Source organism: Odocoileus virginianus, chromosome 6, assembly GCF_023699985.2.
Source record: "Odocoileus virginianus isolate 20LAN1187 ecotype Illinois chromosome 6, Ovbor_1.2, whole genome shotgun sequence".
Lineage (NCBI taxonomy): Eukaryota > Metazoa > Chordata > Mammalia > Artiodactyla > Cervidae > Odocoileus > Odocoileus virginianus.
This window is the reverse complement of record NC_069679.1, coordinates 12,288,742-12,298,028: the sequence shown is the minus strand read 5'-3', so window position 1 is coordinate 12,298,028 and position 9,287 is coordinate 12,288,742. Positions and strand designations below refer to the sequence as shown.

The 9,287-nt window shown below is 45.3% G+C and overlaps 1 protein-coding gene across 12 annotated transcripts in view; it reads left to right on the top strand.

The window, feature by feature from the left end:
• Positions 1-1,286: 1,286 nt before the first annotated feature.
• PARP6 (poly(ADP-ribose) polymerase family member 6) overlaps positions 1,287-9,287 on the top strand; it is a 59,856-nt gene continuing 51,855 nt past the window's right edge. For 4 of the 12 annotated variants that reach the window (XM_020894274.2, XM_020894273.2, XM_020894272.2 and 1 more), the window contains exons 1-8: positions 1,487-1,868; positions 2,590-2,849; positions 4,713-4,919; positions 5,554-5,631; positions 6,354-6,448; positions 6,884-6,944; positions 7,172-7,262; positions 8,006-8,072. In XM_020894274.2, the coding sequence (XP_020749933.1) occupies positions 4,917-4,919; positions 5,554-5,631; positions 6,354-6,448; positions 6,884-6,944; positions 7,172-7,262; positions 8,006-8,072 (395 nt within the window). In that variant the 5' untranslated portion in view covers positions 1,487-1,868; positions 2,590-2,849; positions 4,713-4,916. Of the gene's footprint in view, positions 1,408-1,486; positions 1,869-2,589; positions 2,850-2,943; positions 3,095-4,712; positions 4,920-5,553; positions 5,632-6,353; positions 6,449-6,883; positions 6,945-7,171; positions 7,263-8,005; positions 8,073-9,287 lie in introns of those variants that run through there. The other 8 variants (XM_070468777.1, XM_070468772.1, XM_070468775.1 and 5 more) reach the window with 7 other exon arrangements.

The following is a 9,287-nucleotide window of genomic DNA, read 5'->3' as shown; positions in this document are numbered from 1 at the left end:
CAGTCCAAAGGACTCTCAAGAGTCTTCAACACCACAGTTCAAAAGCATCAATTCTTCTGCACTCAGCTTTCTTTATAGACCAACTTTCACATCTATACATGACTACTAGAAAAACCACAGCTTTGACTAGATGGACCTTTGTTTGCAAAGTAATGTCTCTGCTTTTTAATATGCTGTCAAGGTCGGTAATAACTTTTCTTCCAAAGAGCAAGTGTCTTTTAATTTCATGGCTGCAGTCACCAACTGCAGAGATTTTGGAACCCTCAAAAATAAAGTCTGTCACTGTTTCCATTCTTTCCCCATCTATTTGCCATGAAGTGATGGGACCAGATGCCATGATCTTAGTTTTCTGAACGCTGAGTTTTAAGCCAACTTTTTCACTCTCCTCTTTCACTTTCACCAAGAGGCTCTTTAGTTCTTCTCTTTCTTCCATAAGTGTTTTGTTATCTGCATATCTGAGGTTATTGATATTTCTCCCAGCAATCTTGATTCCAGCTTGTACTTCATCCAGTCCAGCATTTCTCATGATGTTCTCTGCATATAAATTATATGTGTTAGATTGAACCATATGAAATTTGTTTTGTAAGATATAATGGATCAACTACTTTGCACATTCATATGGTTCGACACGCCATTACATTTCTTCCTCATCACAACAGCCCCATTAAAAAGATATCATTGTTCCCACTTTACAGATGAGAAAACTAAGATTCAGAAAGTAAAAGTCTTGGTACAAGCCTGAGCAGTCAGTAAGTGCCGAAACCAAGCTTTGAATCCAGATTGTCTAAATAGAGGGCCAGAGTGCTTTCCAGCCTATCACAGCTACCAGGGGAGCAAAAGATATGTTTTAAGAATTTAAAGACCCTGAGGTGTTACAAACTAGAGATTCTTGGAGTCAGCTGAGTCTGAGGGGAACCTTCTCAATCTGTATCCGGCGCACTGGCTCCAAGGAAGAGCCGGGATTGCGTTCCCTGCTCCGTCCTCCCAATCACTGGAGGCGCCAAACGCCCAAAGTCTTATTTAGAGGGCCCTCCGCGGACCCGTGGGGCGCCTCTTGTTTCTGCTCACACCGGTCCCGACCCACGGCGCAGGCGCCGTCCTCCGCTCCGCATCCCCTCCCAACCAGCGGCCATTGAGCAGGCGCCCCAAGCCTGGAGTCGGGGGCGGGGGCGCGCCCAGAGGTAGGCTGCTTGGCAGTTGGTTCCGAGCGGGCCACGTGGCCACGGGGCCGCCGCGCGAGCGTGCGCAGAGGGGCTCAGCGCCGCCGTGACGGAACGACGAGGCGTTGGGGCGCGCGACCTCGCCCGCCCGGCCCGGCCCCCGCCCCTTGGCCTGCCGCTCCGCCCCCGCGGGGCGTCCCGGGCCGCTCGTCCCCTCGGCGGCGGCCGCGCGCGGCCCGGGGTCGCCGTGAGTACTCGCGAGGCCGGCCTGTGGGGCGGCTGCCACCGGGGCCGGGCGGGGCGGCGGGGCCGCGGAAAGGGTGCGGGGCCCGCCTCTCCTCGGCCAGGGTGGATGAAGTGAGGGGCTTGAACCGGGTGGCTCTGAGGTGCTCTCCTGGGCTTGACAGGCTTCGCTCAAGGCCGGGTGGCTAGCGACACAGATCGGGCACAAAGCTGCTTTCCCGGGAGGCAGGTGTTGGGGGTCTCCAGAGGAAAACGGAGAAGGGGTCTAACTGCTCCCCCCAAGGGAGGCCTCACGGCCTGTTCTGGAAGCGCGGTGGCAGCCAGTGTTCGGGGGCTCACCCCGGCCTGTCCCTCCGCCGGGAGCCCGGGGTAGCGTTAGGTCCATGAGTTCGCCGCCGCGCTCTTTGTTCCGTGGCCTAGGCTTTCCGGGAGAGCGGAGTAACCTCCTTGCCCAGGACCACAAAGGTGGGAGTCAAATCCAGAGTTTAAACGTTGAGATCCGAGGCTTCTTTAACTGGGTATAAAGTTGTCACACCGAGAAGCGCCCGTGGACGTCGGCCACGTTTTGTGATCCGTACTTGAGGCTTAATTACATATGGCCAGTTCCCTTGCAAATTCCGTTTTCTGCTGTCGGCCGAAGCACTGACCGTCAGACACCCTTCTCTGGGCACTCTTCACACAGTCTATATTTGGCCTGGGTTTTCTTGAAAGTTTCCCTTCTGCACCTCATTTGAATAAGTTAGATAGGTCTTTCTTGCTTAATTCATTAGCAACTCCCTTTATTGCTGTGACCATATCACAGGAAGAGTGGATGTGGGTGGAACCTATCAAATGTGCTCAAGTCCCAGTTCCACTTGCCTGGACCTAAGCAAGTTGCTTGACCTCTCTACCCCTGATTTTTTTTATATGTAACGTGAAAGCTTTGAAAAAGACTATCTTTCTAGTTATTCCTGTTTAAAATGTAATTCTGTGAATTAGGTAACTGCCCACTATGCCACTTTTGCCACTCTTCATCACTTAAACCCTTTCTCCCTCCATCTCTCAGAGGAGTGAGCTTTGAGAGTTGAAGGTGGGAGTCCCTTTCCCTGAAGCAGCCTGGGTTGAATAAGATGGTAGTCTATGAATTATCTTTTCCCTGGACAGGAAAAATACCCTCTGAATTATCTTTTTCTCCTTATGATAACAGCAGAAACCAAGCAGCAACAACCCTTGGAGAGAGACTAAGTTTTCTTGACTTCTACAGTGACAGAGAGCTTGTGAAAGTTGGTACTTCTGGCCTACGCTGCCATCATCCTACCACCCAGCCCAAGACGCCCCAGGCTGGACATTAGTGCCTCCCTCTTTATTTCTCTGTGATCATCCAGATCAGCACCTGACTGTTTATTTTCAAAGCTCACAAACCCAGCCCCCAGATCTTCATGTTCTGGTTCTCAGCTACTGTTGAAGGTGAATGGAGTCTTGCTTTTTAAGATTATTTTTGTATGACTTTTGTCTATGTAGTTGTGTTTAAGTTCTCGTATGTATCTCCCCTTTGGCTTAGGTCTCCAGCAGACAGTTCATTCATTCAGTAAATATGTGTTGAGGGACTGACAATATAGACAATGAAAAGAGTCAGAGCCTCTGCCACCATAGAGCTTACATTCTGGTGGGAGATAAATACAACAAACAAACATTTTGTACATCAGAGTGTGGTAAGTGCTGTGGAAAAAATTAAAGCAAGGAAGGGGGATGGAGAGTGCTACTATATTGTATGTTGGGGTTTTGCTGTTTTATATGGAATAGTCAAGGTGACCTTCAAGCAGAGATCTGAAAGAGTAAAGGAGTAAGCCATGTGCTTATCTGGGTGAATAGCATCCCGAGGAGGGTGACCGGCAGGGACAAAGGCTCCGAGATGGGAATATGCTTGGTATGTTTGAAGAACAGCAAAGAAGCATTTATGGAGTCTTAGTGATAATCTTCCTGTTCTTATTTAGAGTTAACTTTTTAGGGAGAGCCCTTCTAAGGGTAGTCTCTGATTTTTTTTTTTAATGAAAATCTCCAACTATGCACAAAAGTAGAGAGTATAAGAAATGCTTATCATCACTTAGCTTCATCAGTAATCATCACTTTGCCATGTTTTTTTCACCTGTTCCCCACCCTGATGCCCCTTCCGCCTTTTGTGCTGGAGTTGAATTTTAAAGCAAGTCTCAGATATCAGGCCATTTCTTCTCTAAGAACTTCAGTTGTGATTTCCTTTTGCATATTGTTTTTGATGGGCCAGGCAGCCCTGCGATGAAGGACTACTATGCTCTTTTCCTTGGCATTGTGCTTTATGTCGCCATACTGGGTTAGTTACAGGTTTACGTTGGTTTCTGAGGAACAGACCACAGGCCCTTGGAACACACAAGGATTTAGAACGGTGGTTCTCAGCATAACTTAAGAGGGGTTGTTGAAACAGATTGCTAGACCTCTGGAGTTTCCAATTCAGTAGGTCTCAATAGAGGATCTTAGAATTTACATTTTAAACAAGTTCCCAGGTCATATTGATGCTGCCAGTTCACAGACCTTACTTGAGAGCCACTGATCTAGATACCTAAGATGCAAGAGAACCATGTTAAAGATTAAGAACACCTCTGTTTAAGGTTGGAGTGGATGAAACTGATAAATACAAAGCCAGGAAGCAGTGGTTTTTAATTTTGCACAAGGGCTAGAAGTTAGTGTTTTTCTGAACATTTCTTCAGATCATTATTATATTTTGCAGGGAGTAGATTCCAAGAGGAGTCCAGGGCATTATTTTGGCTGTGACAACTCAGACTCTACCAGAAAATGGTCAGAGTTGTTGAGACTTTTAAACTTAGCTATGATTGTTATAGAAAGACTCCTAAGGATACTAGTTTTAAATAAGAGATGAACACTCAATTTGGAGAAATAACTAGGGATAAAGATTTTTTAAAAAGTGTCTGCTTCTGATGATGGTTGATTCTATGAAGAATATTCTAAAATGAACTGACTTGACTGAGTAGCACAGCATCTGGTCCTGCCATCATCATTTTGGCTTCAAGAGTTGATAAAATGTTATGAACTAGAGCAGGGACTTGCTTCAGTCACAGCTTTGCAGCTGGAGGACATGTCTTATGGTCATGTAGTGCTTTCATGGTTCATTCTCTTTAAAGAACTGTGTGCAAGTGTGTCTACATGCATGCAAGTATGTTTCTATGTGCAAGTGTCTATACATCTGTATAATAAAAGTGTACCCATAAACATGTGCTTTTGTACATGTCACCCACCTGTTAAGTGATGATGAGATCAACTGTTGTCTACTTTCTGCAGGACAGTGACTTGTTACCATCACAACAGCAGATCCTGCCTTCCTCAGCAGATCTCCAGTCAGCCCCTGACATCACCACCCCCCTCCCAACCTTTGTCTCCTCTCTTGGCCTCCTCAATGCCCATCTCGTTGGCCTGGGTTCAGCTGGTGGTATGGAGGGGTGCTGCCTAGCACTGACCTAGGAGTGTGTGTTACCCACTGACCCAATGGTGAGAATTCACTGCCCACCTTTCTAACTGATTGTCCAGGGGGTAGATGAAACAGATTGCAGACCTCACCTTCCCCCTGCACTCCCTTTTGGAAGATAGGGTGGCTACTTGAAGTTAAGGGAAGGAGATGGGGCATGGCAACAGTATTACTTGGTGTGTGTATAGGGAGTTTTCTTGGGCAGTAAGGGGGGAGTTAAATACTTGAAGGGATAGAAAGGGAGTTAGGAGACAAAAGAGCGAGGTGTGCTTGAGAGTTGCCTTGGGTAATGATCCAGAAGAGGCCAGCTTGTACTAGAACTTAGATATGCCTGAGAATCAACCTTGACATTGAAGTCTTCTGCATACCTCCCCCACTGGCTACTAGAGCTTCAGTCATCATACCCGATACCTAAGAAGGCTAAAATTCCCTATTGTTTTCCTCTATGCCAGCAAGTCAGTGCTAGACCATGGATATGACCAGATTTGGGAAAAGATTGAGATGTCCCCAAAGGGTCAGGGGAAGGCAGCAAAGGGATTGGGGACTCAGTTATTCTATTCCAAGGGACCTCTCATTTGTGAAAATCTGTTTCTTATTTTAACCCCACTCTGTTCAACAAGATATCAGGCACCCTCATTTTTTGTTTCTCATCATCAGGACATCAAAGGCCAGTTCTGGAACGATGATGATTCAGAGGGAGACAATGAATCAGAGGAATTTCTCTATGGAGTTCAGGTGAGATTATAGCCCCTAAACCCATGTTGGGTGGTCTAAATGTATACTTTCCTCTGGATACGTCAGGAGTGAAAGATTATTTTGGAGCAGAGATGAAGATATAGTGTCATTGTGATCTGAAGATTATCTGGTCGGAGCTGATCTCATATTTTTGCTCTTGCCTGGAACTCTTATCTTTTCCAGTATAAACTACACCCTCTGTGCATGGAGTTTAGCCATAGGTTCTTAGTTGGAAACAATTATTTTCTGACTGTTCCCTCACTAACCAGCAGGGGTCATTTCATTCATTAGGGTCAAATTTTTTGAGATTTCTTCTACCAGTTTCTGTTAAGTGCTGTCATTGTCCAGGGCATGATCCTGAGCAGAAATGTTGGATGCTGTAGCCAGAGCCAATCTGAGTTAAATTCTGTACTCTTCAGCTTGTTCTGAGTTCCCATAGGAGGGATCCCTAAAGAGTCCTGGTCAAGGTTGAGAGCAGCTGAGACTTAAGGATGTGAACTCCTTAAGCAGAACCTGCAGTTGGTCTACTGAAACCTCCTAGAGTGCTGATGGGGGGTGACTTGTCTGTCAGTGAAGTCCCCAGCTAGGGCCACCACCAAGAACCCCTTCATAAAGCAGCTTTTGCTTGTATGTGTTGCTATAGTTTGATTTCCCTGTTCCTGATGCTTCTTCATTATCTGTTTTCCTCTCTTCCCCCTCCACCATTTGTGCTGCCGACTCAGGGAAGCTGTGCAGCTGACCTATATCGGCACCCACAGCTGGATGCAGACATTGAAGCTGTGAAGGAGATCTACAGTGAGAACTCTGTATCCATCAGGTGGGACTCTACTTCAGGGATGGCAGGGGGCTCAGCCACTTCTTTGTGAGTTGCTAAAAGGGTAGAGGTTTTTTCTTTATGGTGTGATGGTGGGGTCTGTGAACTTTCATAAGTTTTGATCCTAATGATGGTGAGAGTTGCTCAGAATATTTAAGGTAGGCTGACAGGAACAATTAGGAAAGTATAACCACTTTTCTTAGAAGTTCCCTCTTATCCTAGATCCTCTAGGCTGAAGTTTCACCTTTGGGTTAAGAAGGGCTTGTGGCCTGGCAAAGGCTTTGATTGTAAAAGTGGCTGTAGCTAAGTACAGAGCCTCCTTTCACCCTTCCCTCTCCCTTATCCCCAGGCTCACTTCTCTTTCCACTTCAATTTCAATTTCTGTTCCCTTCTTTCTCCCTTAATGAGTCTCACATGTGATCACCTGTATCTCTGTAGAGAATATGGAACTATCGATGACGTGGACATTGACCTCCACATCAACATCAGCTTCCTTGATGTAAGTGATACTAGTACCTGCCAACAACAGGTCTAGTTGAGCTTGTGGGTTTTGCCACATAGGCCTGGAGTCTTGTTCCCAAGTGCTGTATTTGAAGCACGTATACTTCGTGCCTATCTCTAGACCATCAGCAGAAAGTACTATGTGCATGTGTGTGTCATATAGCGAAAACTTCAAAGTCCATCTCTCTGATGCTGAACTAGAAACTATTCCCCTTACTCTTGTAGGAGGAAGTTTCTACAGCCTGGAAGGTCCTCCGGACAGAACCTATTGTGTTGAGGCTGCGGTTTTCTCTCTCCCAGTACCTTGATGGACCGGGTAAAGGCAGTGACTTTGTGCATCTGCGTGCTCTAACTAGTCTAATCCAATGTTCTAAGTTAACTGAGGTAGAGAAAAACTAGGAACAAAGCCTTTTGGTGTAATCTGAAGGCCATTGGTAGATTTTCAGTCTTCTTTCATTGTTGTCTTCATTCCCTATCACCTAATGCTGCTGCTAATGCTGCTAAGTCGCTTCAGTCGTGTCCGACTCTATGCGACCCCATAGATGGCAGCCCACCAGGCTCCCCCATCCCTGGGATTCTCCAGACAAGAACACTGGAATGGGTTGCCAGTTCCTTCTCCAATGCATGAAAGTGAAAAGTGAAAGTGAAGTCGCTCAGTTGTGTCTGACTCTTAGCGACCCCGTGGACTGCAGCCCACCAGACTCCTCCGTCCATGGGATTTTCCAGGCAAGAGTACTGGAGTGGGGTGCCATTGCCTTCTCCACTGTCACCTAATAGTCATGCCTGAAAGACTTTCTTGGTTAATGAAATTGTTTTCTCTAGTTCCTTGATATTACTTATTCTTCCCCTTCTCCTCAGCTTCCTTATAGAAGTTGAGGATATTTGGAATTGGTCAGACAGTTCCCAGAATCTACATTCTGCCTCAGAGGTTTTCATTTTCTATTATTATTGTTTAGAGTACTCTTGAAATCTGAGGAAGCTAATCCACTGAACTGGGGCTTTGGACTCCCAGGAGGATAGACATGTATATGTAGTAGGAGCTTTTTCTTCTCTTTGCAGAACCGTCAATTGAGGTTTTCCAGCCATCAAATAAGGAAGGATTTGGGCTGGGTCTTCAGTTGAAAAAGTAAGAACTTTGATCTTGCTGGTTATGAACATTTGAGGGAAAGAGAGATAGGACAGGCAGACTCTTGAATGCTTCTTTCCAAAAGTGTATTTCTGACATGTGCCCAAGAAAGACTAAAATAAATTTGGTGAGTCCAGTTTATGGTTAGGCGGGGGAGCTTGTGTTTCTGGGGTATATGCCCTGAGGCTTCCTGGAGGCGAGAGGTAAGGCTCATCAGTACTTAGCATTTAAAGGAAAACACAACCCTGGAATTAGAGTTATGCCCATCACACTTCCTCAGAGTGGAGCCCTAGGATTTTGGACAGTTTTAGTTTACTAAATGTATTGAGCACCTTGCTCAATAAGTATTTGCTATATAAAGAGACGTGAACTCAGTCAAGTTCTAAATATAGTCCAGTGTATACTTGTTCTAATACAAGTGAAAATGTAAAGTTTAGAAAGAACACAGAGGAAGGTGTAAGTCAGTCTGGTGGCAGGTAGATGAATGAAATATGAAAGGGAGATGAGGGACTTCCCAGGCAGTCAGGTGGTTAAGACTGTGCTTCCAATGCAGGGGATGCGGATTCAATCCCTGGTCAGGGAACTAAGATCCCACATGCCACGCAGCAAGGCCAAAAAATAAATAAAAATAATTAATAAAAAAAAAGAAAGGGAGATGATTAATGGTTTTTAGGGATGTATAAGAGTTGTCCATGTAGACAGACTCTGAGAGTAAATAACATTTGCAAGGGCAGTCACATGAGGCAATGTGTGTAGGAAGTGTAAAATCAGAAAGGATCTTCTGGTTTTGTTTTGTAGGCAGTGGGAGCTTTGAAAGGTTTTAGGCAAAGAAAAGATATGGTCAGATTTAATTATTAAAAAAACATTCTGGTAGCATTGTGCAGCATAGATAGAAGGAGTATGACAAGAGACCAGAACTATTTTAGTAGGAGACATTTGTAGAAGTTCACATGTGAGATGATGAGCCAAAGTACGACTGTAGATATGAGTACAGACGAGAGATAGACTAGAAAGATTTGCAATGTTTAAAGTCAGACTTGAAGGCTGATTTGGTTATGTTGTATATGATAAGAGCCAAGGAATAGAGAAATATTACTCTTAGGTTTCCAACCTAGATGTCTGGGTAAATTTTAATACCACTCATTTAAATAAGAATTTAAGAAGAGGAACAAGTTCGTGGGATGAAGATAGACAGTTCCATTTTAAAGATATTGT